At 49.4% G+C, this 11,762-nt stretch overlaps 1 protein-coding gene across 1 annotated transcript; it reads right to left on the bottom strand.

Annotated features, from left to right (window-relative positions):
• Positions 1-8,006: 8,006 nt before the first annotated feature.
• Positions 8,007-8,990, bottom strand: LOC119325213 (23.6 kDa heat shock protein, mitochondrial-like). Its single transcript, XM_037598961.1, has 2 exons — positions 8,676-8,990; positions 8,007-8,591 (listed from the first exon to the last, which is right to left on the bottom strand). Exons 1-2 carry the CDS (start codon positions 8,944-8,946, stop codon positions 8,206-8,208), a joined length of 657 nt encoding a protein of 218 aa, XP_037454858.1. The 5' UTR covers positions 8,947-8,990; the 3' UTR covers positions 8,007-8,205.
• Between the last annotated feature and the right edge of the window lie 2,772 nt (positions 8,991-11,762).

The raw sequence follows: 11,762 nt of genomic DNA, 5'->3' as shown, positions 1-11,762 counted from the left end.
GATGGGGGTCGGGGGCGTCGGGGCAGTGAGGGTCAGCGGCGGGGGCGACGGACACGGGGACGACGAGCACGGGGGCGGCGCGGGTGAGGTGAGGGAGAGAGAGGGGTGGGGCGCGGGGAAACGGCCATTTTTTGGTTAGGTTTAGCTTCTTTACCGTCTGCTAGAAGACGACAAAGAGCGTAGCTAGGTAGGTGGGGCCGAGGGGAAACGGCCGTTAGGTTGGGTATTCTCTTTGTCGTCCTCTAGCAGACGGTAAAGAAGTTTTGCCGTCTGCTAGCGGACGGCAAAGAAAATGGCTGTTAGGTGGTTCTCGTTAGTGGGCCACCTCCCTCTTTGTCGTCTGCTAGCAGACTGCAAAGCTTCTTTACCGTCTGTTAGCAGACTGCAAAGCTTCTTTACCGTCTGTTAGCAGATGGCAAAGAGCGGGCTGATGGCAAACACTATCTTTGTCGTCCGCTCGTTCTTTGCCGTCAGCTTCCTGTAAGCTGATGGCAAAGACCTTCTTTGTCGTCAGCTAGCTGACGGCAAAGAGCTAGCTGACGGCAAAGATCATGATTCTAGTAGTGAAACCATATAGTAATCAACTACAAGATGTAATCAACACTACTAGTCACCCACAAGCACCAATATAAGGTTCTGGTACAAAGATTAAACGCAAGAGATGAACTAGGGTTTGAGAGGAGATGGTGTTGTTGAAGGTGTTGATGGAGATTACCCTCCCAAAGATGGGAGAGTTGTTGGTGATGACGATGATTTCCCCCTCCGGGAGGGAAGTTCCCTCGACGGAATCACTTCGCCGGAGGGCAGAAGTGCTCCTGCCCAAGTTCCGCCTCAAGACGGCGACGCTTCGTCCCGAAAGTCCCCTCCTAATTTTTTCTAGGTCAAAATGACCTATATACCAGAAGATGGGCACCGGAGATGGGTCGAGGAGGGCACAACCCACCAGGGCGCGCCTGGGAGGGGGGGCTGGCGCGCCCAGGTGGGTTGTGCCCACCTGGTAGGCCTCCTCCGGTAGTTATTTGCTCCAGTATTTTTATATATTGCAAAATAATTCTCCATAAATTTTTAGCTCATTTGGAGATGTGCAGAATAGGTAACTGTGACGTAGCTTTTTCAGGTCCAGAATTCCAGCTGCCGGCATTCTCCCTCTTTGTGTAAACCTTGCATATTTTGAGGGAAAGGGCATTAGAAATACTCCAAAAGATATTATTATGCATAGAAACATTATAAATAACAGTAGGAAAACATGATGCAAAATGGACATATCAGTTGTCAAACGTTATCCATAACTGGTTCATCATAGCGGCAACTTTCACGTACATCAAAAAAGTATGTCGGGGGAGTTGATAGTTCAAGACTAGAATTTGCTCCTCGGCGATGGGGAGATACTCTCCGGGACCACTCGGTATTACGGTGTCATGGTTTTCCTAATAATACAATAGGGGGGTGTATGTACGAGCGCCATGTCTACCGAAAGGTGTAGATGGGAGTACGCACTAGTATTTGTAGAGGTTCGAACCCTTGTTTGGGAAAGTAATACCCTACTCCTATGGTGGTGTTTCTGACTTTGAATGCAGATTACAGGAGAGTGATTAACCCTCAGCCCGGTGCCCTCTTCTCGACTAATATAGAGTGCGCTAGGAGGGGTGTCATAACGGACTGGTATAAATGTTGTTAGTAATGGCCATGCATGACTGATTGGTGCATGACAATGACTAAGTAGTAGCGTCCGTATTTAACAAGATATCCCATTGTTGGCTAATGACAATCTTTAATGCATCATGAAGACCATGGGTGATGCCCCCCATAGCCGACTGTAAGGGACCGACTAATGTTGGACAAGCTGATAACTGACCGAAGACATTCGCCCGACCGGAGAATAGAACCCGACTATAGACACAAAAGCAGCTGATGAGAGGCCCCTTTTTTTCTTGCCTCTTGGGTTATAATATTCATGGGTCTGGGCCTTTTAATTGGGCCAGAAATAGTTGTGGGCCTACACCATATGTGTTTCCTCGTCAGTAGCCCCCGAGTCAGTCAGAGTCTCGCTGTGGAAACCGACTGCATCCTGATTGATATGATTCCAGCTGGTCACCAAACTCTAGGCACCATTTGTTTGCCGGCTGAGAGACCTTGCACTACTAGGAAAAGGCTTGCTAGTGGCGCACCTGTTTTGGCCATTAATGATGCACTACAGGTGCGCCACTAGCATCACGCCACTAGTAATTAATACTAATGGCGCACCCCTGGTGCGCCATTAGTATACAAGACAATAGTGGCGCACCAGGGAATGCGTCATTAGTATGTCACACGGTGCGCCATTACTATCTGACTTAGTAATGGCGCACCACATAAAAGTGCGCCATTACTAACATTTTTTTTCAAAAAAAAATTCAATTTTTTTTCCATTTTTTCCTTAATCTCGGGTCACTATGGCTTAGTCTCGGGTCAATATGCTTAATCTTAAGTCAAATCGTACTAAGTGGTCAAACTTCCCAAAAGGTCACCCATCCTCACACTACTCCAGCCCGAACACGCTTAACTTCGCAGTTCTATCCAACCCCAGCACCACCTCACTTAATAGGCACTTGTCGACATATCTATCATATAAATCCTATTAAACCTTGTTGATGTCTAGGACTTTGCTCATGTTCATGAGTATGATGAAATTTTGAAAAATATTTCAAACTTCCCAGTCATATAACGTATCATTTTCTGAAAAAAATTCAAAATAAAAATGCGAAACCAATTTTTTTCTGTTACTAGCGGCGCACCTAGCAAATGGTGCGCCACTAGTAAGTTTGAATTTTTTCCCATCCCCCCCCCCAGATCTTAAAACCCCCATATCTTTTATTCTGTTAGGTTTTTGGGGATTCTGAAAATCTTAAACAAAGTATCCCCTATTCAATTCGGATGTAACTTTCCGAGTAGATGATTTTTCATATAAAAAACTTTTTAATCCGAGTTCGTATGTAAAAGTTATGCCCATTTTATAAATTCTAGAGAGATTTTGCAAATAAAGTCGAAATTCATATTTGTAAATTTTCCCAACAAGTAGACCACATATCACATGGGAAACTTATTTTCTTTTATTTTTTTAACATTTCCATCATTTTCTTTTTTTTTAACTGAAAAGGCGGTCCAGGGGGGTGCATTCGATGGAATTTTTGGTCAAAGTTAGTAATGCCGCACCACACCCACGGTGCGCCATTACTAGTTTTGAAAAAAATTATAAAAAATTAACATTGGCGCACCGAGTCTGTGGTGCGCCATTACTAGTTTTTAAAAAAAATGTTAGTAGTGGCGCACCGAGGGTGTGATGCGCCATTATTAGTTTAACTAGTAATGGCGCACTATCCCCTGGTGCGCCATTACTAGTTTTGAAAAAAAATGTTAGTAGTGGAGCAGCGTGAATGTGGTGCGTCATTAGTATTTAGAGTTTAATGACGTACCTATATATGGTGCGCCACTGCTATATAGCAGTGGCACACCACATATGTGGTGCGCCATTAATGTTCATATTATCTATAGTCCTTTTCCTAGTAGTGTTGGTGGACTCAGAAGATCATATCTTCGGAAGGTAAGGTTTGAGCAAGTTATTGGAAAAACTTAGTGATACTCGTATTAATCTCTTTGGAAGAGGATGACTCATGACCCGACTACAAGCGTATCATCAGATTACGAGTGATAGTTTGAGATCGAGTGTCCCTAGTCAGTATCCATTGTGCGGAACATTAGTCAAACCTTGAGTAATGCTACACATACAAACGAGTTACAAGGTTTTACAAAGAGAGTTAATTTGATTGGTCAATAGATGAGGAGACGGCAGGGGGGGCAAGTTTGTGATTGATTAGTAGATGAAAAAAATCCTAGTCAGCATGTAATTACGAGTAACTCTTTGTATGTTTAGCATTATTGATCAAACCTTCACTCAAGAACCAAGTTTGTGCAACCAGATATTTGGCCTTCTTGAGAAAATCAACCACTCGCACGGAGGATATTACATGCACCCCTTGCTCTGGGTGTAGCTGAATGGCTGGACGTCTTTAGTGAGACTAAGTCTTTAGCACCCACTTGCATAACGTATCTGCACCCAGTGTTGTTTCACTCGGTTTTGCTTTGAGCAAGTATAATAAGGCTGAGTCAGCAGGCTATAAGATGTCCAGGTCAGTAAAAATACTAGCTGGAAGAGAGAGAAGAGAGGAAAGAGAAAGAGACGGGCGCTTCAACAAGCGTCGGGCTGTAGCACTGCACTCGAGAGAAAAAGAATGCATGCAGGGGCTAAAGGCTATCGCTTCTTCCTCTAATCCAATCAAATGCATTTGCATTCTTACCTTCTTCCTCTAATCCAATCAAGTGCATTTGCATTCTTACCCATGCATGCAAATACTAATTGCTACAGCCAACTTAAAGCCAGCCTTATTATATCCGATTTTTTCACAAAGGCTATATATGACATGGCATGAGTATAGAGCCAGCAGTCGGCTCTTCTATTAACCATGCTCTTTGAGCATCATGTGCTTGGAACTTCATCGTATTGCGTGCACAAATTTTCTGTCTCGCGACTAGCACTGGCTGTCAAATTGATATATTCATTCACCCACTCGAGGAACCAACTTGACCGACTGGAATACGAAGCGGCAAGTGATTTCATAGCAAATCTTGTCATGTTGTTACATCAAATCTTTTGCGTCTTTTCCAATGCCCTTTGATTGGCCCGTGAGAGCAGCCTCCTCGGCTTCCGCACCCCAACTGAGAAGAAATCTGACTGACATTGCATAGCTAAGGGCATGGCCAACGCTCCATGCTGGAGTGTTGTCCCATCATCCACATCAGATGAAATAGTAGAGAAAGAAAAAGAGTGTTGCTTGCAGAGCCAAGCGGTCTCTTGAAGAAGAGGCCGGTGCTTCAATCAAAAAGGGGAAGAAAAGAAGCGTAAAGAGGTAAAACCAGAGACAGAGAGTGCTAGAGGACCACACTGGACATGTGCAACCATGTACTTTAGAGTAAAAAGAAGATGGTAAGAGAGAGAGTACGGGAGGAATCACACCATGAATGAAGCTAGTGCTTCATCTACTTTACTCCTACGTGGATGTTGGGGCAGCACCATGCTGCTGCCCCCATTGTACATGCCCTAAGTGGGATTTAAAAGATGACGGTTTGTGTTCCCGCGCACATTATTGACGTCTTGCCTTCCCAAAATGGCACATGTCAAGCGATTTATGCGAGGCCGTTTTCAATTGTACTATTATAAATGGAGGGGAGGAGAGAGATATACTCCCTCCGTCCCATAATATAAGAACATTTTTTACATTAGTGAAGTGTAAAAATACGTTCTTATATTATGGGACGAAGTGTAAAAAACGTTCTTATATTATGGGACGGAGGGAGTAACATATTCTCTTCACCTCTCCTTCCGCGCGACGCCCTGAATATGTAGCCTCTCGCATGCAGTTCCACATTGCATTCTTCTACCAACGTCCTCCTCGGATCGGAGCAATGTAGACAAGGACGAGGAAGCCCAAGCTTTATAAGGTCGTTGGCTCCTCCGTTGTTGCCGAGGCGCAAGCGACCGTTGCTCTTGCCGATGAGTGGAAGCATGGCGACTGGCTGCCGCCGACCGTCTTCCCCAAATCCTCATTGGCCTTCTTGTTGCTTCCTCTCTCCAACCATCTGCTCCCTTTGTAGCTATCGCTAGTTGAGCTCGTTGTTGTAGATGCAGGAAGCACCGCTGCAAGGCGATCGCAGGAGCGGAAAGCTCCTCCACGCTATGTTCCATTGTCCAAATCCCATAGGTACCAGGGCGGTGCTTCAAGTGGCTGTTACAAACGTCGCTGATGGTGATGTAAGCCGCCACACATCACTGTTGCGAATGTCATCGTCGGTGTTGCAAACCGCGTGTCGCTACTGCAAGTCAGACACGCACCACCACAGGTCAGCCACGTTGCGGAAGCAAGAGTCAGAAGCGTCACCGCAAGCTGTAGCCGTCGTAGCACCACAAGGGAACAAGTGTTGCCGCTGTGAGCCTTTCATTGGTGTTGCAGGTCACTCACGTTGCCACCACGAGTCATCGCGCATACTGCTGTTGATGCGAGTGTCAGCCGCAACGCGCCGCATATGTTGCAGGGCGGCCAGATGGTGTTGTAAAAGTGAGGAGACATGGCTACAAGATCGGTGACATGCATTGCTTTGAGCTAATGTGTTGGTGTTGCAAAGCCCGTCGCTGGTGCTGCAGGGCGTCAGCGTCGCGTCTACTACGTAGTTGTTGGAAGAGATGGTGTGAAGGTAGCCCAGTGTTGCTAACCCGACATTGTTTTGCATGAGAGGGCTCCGCCGGTTTTGCTGCTGCATTGTGATGCCATGATGGGCATCGTTGATGCGGTGAAGGAGCAGCGGAGTTGCTACTAACGACACGTGAGGCGATGTTACATGGCAAGGGGCGGACATATTACTGTGAGATGATGTTGTAGACGATGTTGTGGTGTGGGGCCGTCAGTGTGCTCCCATGGCTAAAAACTGGGCATGGTGTTGCGAGGCCTCGCGGGAGCAAGATGATGCCGCCATGCGCACCGACATGCTTCCATGGTCGCGGCGAGCCGACTGGCAGTGCTACGAGCAGGTGATGTTGTCGTTGTACAGGCAGTTGTTGCTTACCAGACTTGCGCGTGGCCAGTGCAACCGATGCCTAGGAGCGGTTGATGTTGCTGCTGCGCGGGTGGTGTTGTTAGTCGGCTGGCGCGCTCACTAGTGGCGGCACTAGTTAAAATATGTTGTGCGTTCAAATATTTTAAAGTTCCAAAAATACCAACAAATCTAAGTATATAAAAAAAGTTATGGGATAAGCTGACTCCAGAGCTTACATTTAGAATCGCCATTGCACGCCACTACCAACCAGTGTCTCATGACCAGTGCTCTGTCTAAATGTGTGACCAATAGAGATGTTGCAAAGCGATATGAGAGGGTGTGAATCGGATAGGTGACAACGATGAATCAAACAGCCATCAGGGCGGCTGATTTCTTCCACGCTATAGTTGGTTGATGCCTAGCGCTACCTCAGTGAAACTTGTCTAGTTTGTTTGGTTTGAAGACGGTTGACGAAAGTGCGTACGCTTCGACAATTCAGATGTAAATGGCAATAATAAACGGCGCTGCAAGGCCGCTTAGTTAGCTCATAATGAGTTTTTAACACAATACACGCAAATACTCATACATAATGTACAATCATCTCTATGAACCCACACACGCACACCCTACCCCATGCCTGCAAAATAGAATAAAGCCCTCTACAAATAAAATAAAGATTACAATTGAGTCCTTCGCAGACGAGGCAGGGGCTGGGGCGGAGGTGTCGCAGCGCGAGGAGAAGCGCGCGTCTTGCCGGTGGCGGCGCTGCCGCGGAGCAGGACGCAGGACGAGGAGCGCCAGGGCAGACACGAGGAGCAGGCAGCAGCGGCGGCGACGAGTGCTAGCTAGCTAGCTCGCGAAAGCAGCTTGTGAACGAGGAGCGGTGGCAGCTCGCGGGAAGGCAGGTGGTTGCGTTGAGGCATTCCGAGGTCGCCCTCAATGAAGACCGTGGCAAGAGCTGACAATTCCCTTCCGTCAACTATTCCTTATGTTTTAGGTCCTTCTAAAAATTGCTCTAAATCCCGTAGATATAGAGAAATCCGTAGATATGGAGGAAACGGCTCGAAATATACAGGGTCCTAAAAATTGTTCATGGGATCTATCCCGGATAAAAAACACCCTCGTCTACGCTCGTCCGAATGACATCTTTTACGCGATCAGCTAAAATGGGTCAACTGAAGATGTGCCTACTACCTCCGTCTGGATTTATTAGGCCCCCTAGTATTTTGAGTCAAATTTTAATCATTGATATGACTAAGAAAATATGGAGCATACCCTACAAAAGTATCTTGTTGGATTTGTATGTATTTGAAAGAGCTTCCCGAAGGTATAATTTTTATGACATATAATTTACATTTTATTAGTTAAATTTGTTGGTCAAACTTTAGCCCAAAATGAGAGGGACCTAATAAACTGGCACAGAGGTAGTAGGTCATCATTTAATTGAAAAAGATGAAAAGAGCATACGTGCACAGGTATACTATCCACACAGATAAGCAAAGACAAGTGTCCACGCATGCACAGCACAGCAGTGCGCGCAGCTGATACACTATGCGGTGAGCCGGTGACCGACGGACGTTCTCACTGCACCTTCACCTCAGTGACGCTCCTCTCCCTCCCGGGCACGCGCGGCACCGTCACGTACAGCACGCCGTCCTTCACCTCCGCCGCGATCCCGTCCACCCGCGCGTCCTCCGGGAGCAGCAGGCTCGCGTGGTAGTACCCGTAGCTGCTCGCCGACCACCACTCGCCGTCGCCGCCGTGCTCATCCTCCACCCTCTTCTCGCCCCGGATGACCAGCGCGCCGTCCTCCACCGTGACCCGCACGTCGTCCTTCCCCAGCCCCGGCACCTCGAACCGCAGCCTGTACCTCTCCTCGTCCTCCCGCACCTTCCCGAAGAGCGGCCGCCACCGCTCCAGCGGCCGGCTCAGGGTCTCCGCGACGTGCGACAGCGCGCTCCCCAGCCCTGCATGTACACCTACGTCAACAACCGCCGGCGGGACGGTGTGCACGACAGTCTGGAAAGAAGTACGGAGCAGCCGCTATGTACCGTTGACGAGGCGGAACGGGACGAAGTCCCGAAGGTCTCTCCAAGGCCAACGGCCGCCGCGAGCAGTGGCAGAGCTGGAGCGGTCTGCCACGGCGACCTCCCGACGGTTCGTCTCTCCTTCCAGGGGAGCCCTGGTCGCGGCGCTGTCAGCTGCCGCGGAGAAGAGGGACCGGAGGTCCATTCCTCCGTGAGAACTGGCTGACGCTGGCCTCGCCATAGCTGCCGCGCGGCCGGCGAGGGCCTTCTTGAGGCACAGGCGAGATAAAGCCATGTGTCCTGTAACAAACTCTGCTCGGTGAGTTGCAGTGTGCTCTTCGTCACTTTGCTCTTTGGTCGCTCTGCTTGAACACACGGAGACGGGTTGCATTATAAAGCGGCAACGCACAAAAGAAGTGAGGAGAGGCATCTGGACTCTGGAAAGAACCGAATACTTCCGAAACCTTCTCGTAGCAACTAGAGCAGTTGCTCTAGAAGTAGCCCTATGAATATGGAGCTTAGTGATCTAAACGCTGGGAAATGCATTGGAGCCCCCGGGTAGGACGGACCCCTATATGAAAATAGCATTAGAAAAATAAGAAAATTTAAAAAAAATCTAGATTTTTGGATATCAAAAATGAATATTCATTGTATACCCTTGTTTATTTTCATGGGAAATGGATGCCTGTGGTATACGACGGCACAGGAATTACGGTTCGGCATCCGATACATCCACTTTTTTCCAATACATTTTTTTCTATACATAAGAATTTTATCTTTTTACTGACATTATCACGGGCACCTACTCCCGACGAAACTTTTTCTCGAATACGCACAAGTGTGCGTACTATATTATAAAGAACGAAATGGAGTGAAGAGCCCCTCCATGATAGTGATTTTACATGAACATCATCACCACCTCCATTCCGCACGAAACTGAACACGAATGTACAATGGACATCCAAGTTTGATAACCCAAGATTTCAGAATTTTTTGAAATTTTCTGATATGTTTTTTATTTCATATAGGGGTGTGTGGCATTTGAGAGGCACAAATCCACTAAGACGTGTAAAATAGGGTCTAGCATATTGTACATGTACACGTATTTGTATACGTATGTAATTATATTATGATCATTTATGTAAAGAGACATGAGGCTGGATGTTAGTCACCCACGCAAAACCCTAAACCTACCTCTTCAACTTGGTATCAGCCAGACCGGGCCGCCGCCGCCCGATCCCATCTTCCGCATAGCCGCCGCCGCTTGCTAGCTAGCTATACACATAAGCAGGATCCATCCAGCTGCTTGCTAGCTAGCCACAGGGCCGCCACGTGGACAATACGCGCCGCCCGATCCATCCGCCGCCGCCGCCGCGCGCCGCCGCCGCCGCGCGCTATCCTCCTCCGCATCGCCGCGATGTCGTCCGCCGCCCTTTCGCTCTCCAACAGCGTCGCACCATCACCTCGCCCGCAGCTGCCACCGCTCCCGTCGCCCTCGCCGTTCCGACGATCTCCGTTCGCCTTGGCCGCCACAACTTCATGCTGTGGGGAGGCATCGCCGGCACCGTCTTAGCCGGCGCCAACCTCCATGGCTACATGGACGGCACCACGGCGGCACCCGACAAGACCGTCCCCGTCGGGACCGGCGACGCCGCGACGACCGCCGCTAATCCGGCGTACCATCATTGATGGACTCAGGATCAGAAGGTCAAGGGCCTCCTTCTTACCTCCATGGAGGAGGACATCGCCTGTCAGCTCATCAGCTGTGAGACGGCGCAGGCGGTATGGACGGCCGTCGGTGCCATGTACGGCGTGCAGAGTCACGCCAACGTCGGTCACATCCGGCGTCAACTCCAGACGCTGCGGAAGGAGGAGATGTCCGCGGCTGAGTACATGCACAAGATGAAGGCCCTCGCCGACACCATGGCTGCCGCCGGCTCTCCGATTCGTGATGATGAGCTCATTGATCACATCCTCACCGGACTCGGCTTCGCCTACAACTCCATCGCCGCCTCCCTGGGTGTGAGTAATGCACCTATGCCCTACTCCAGCTTCTACTCGCTCGTCTTGTCGTTCGAAGCATTGCAGGCTCAGCAGAGTGCGTCGGAGGGGTGGACTCCCTCCGCCAATGCCGTGACTCGTTTCAGCCCCTACGGCCAGGGCGGACATGCTCCCTACTCAGAGCCCTACCCTCCCAGGGTGGGGGTCGCTCGGCCGATGGCAACGGCCAGCCCGGGCATGGCCGCCAAGGCGGCAATGGCGGCCCCAACGGTGGCCGCGACCGCAACCCCTCCTACACGGGCAATGGTCGGCAAAGTGGCGGGGGTAGCAGCGGCAACAACGGTGGTGGTGGCCGTCACAACAATCGCTAGCGCCCCCGGTGTCAAATTTACAAAAACTGAGGGGCATGAGGCCGATGATTGTCGCAAGCGCTATGACCAGGACCACAACACTCGCTCCGCCAACTCGGCCTCCACCAACACCGTCGACTATCCTTGGGTCCTGGACACTGGGGCTACCGATCACCTGACGAGTGATCTGGAACGCCTCCAGGTTCACGAGCGCTATGATGGCAAGGACCAGGTTCAGGTGGCCAATGGTGTAGGTTTGTCTATTTCACACATTGGTCATTCCCGTTTACCCGGTTCATCTCTTAAACTGCGCAACATCCTTCATGTTCCTCACGTCAGAGAGCATCTCCTTTCTGTCTACCGTCTTGTTTGTGATAATGACGTGTTTGTTGAGTTTCACCGTCGTCTTTTCTTTGTTAAGGACAAAGCAACCAGGCGCGTCATTCTTCAAGGTAGTAGTCGCAGGGGGGGTCTACCCGATTCCCTTTGCTCATGCATCGTCCTCGTCATCTCGCCATGCTTCATCCAGTGTCCGTGTTTCGTCGTCGCAATGGCATCAACGTCTAGGTCACCCTAGCAATAATGTGGTCACCTCCATTGTTCGGAGCCATGACCTTCCTTGTTCTAGTTTAAATAATTCATCATTAGTGTGTGATGCATGTCAGCGTGCTAAGAGTCATCAACTACCGTATTCTACGTCTTATCATGTCACTATTGTACCTCTTGAATTAATTCATTCAGATGTTTGGGGTCCCGCTAT

Source organism: Triticum dicoccoides, chromosome 6B, assembly GCF_002162155.2.
Source record: "Triticum dicoccoides isolate Atlit2015 ecotype Zavitan chromosome 6B, WEW_v2.0, whole genome shotgun sequence".
Lineage (NCBI taxonomy): Eukaryota > Viridiplantae > Streptophyta > Magnoliopsida > Poales > Poaceae > Triticum > Triticum dicoccoides.
Note: the sequence above shows the minus strand (reverse complement) of the source record. Positions and strands in the feature narration are given on the sequence as shown.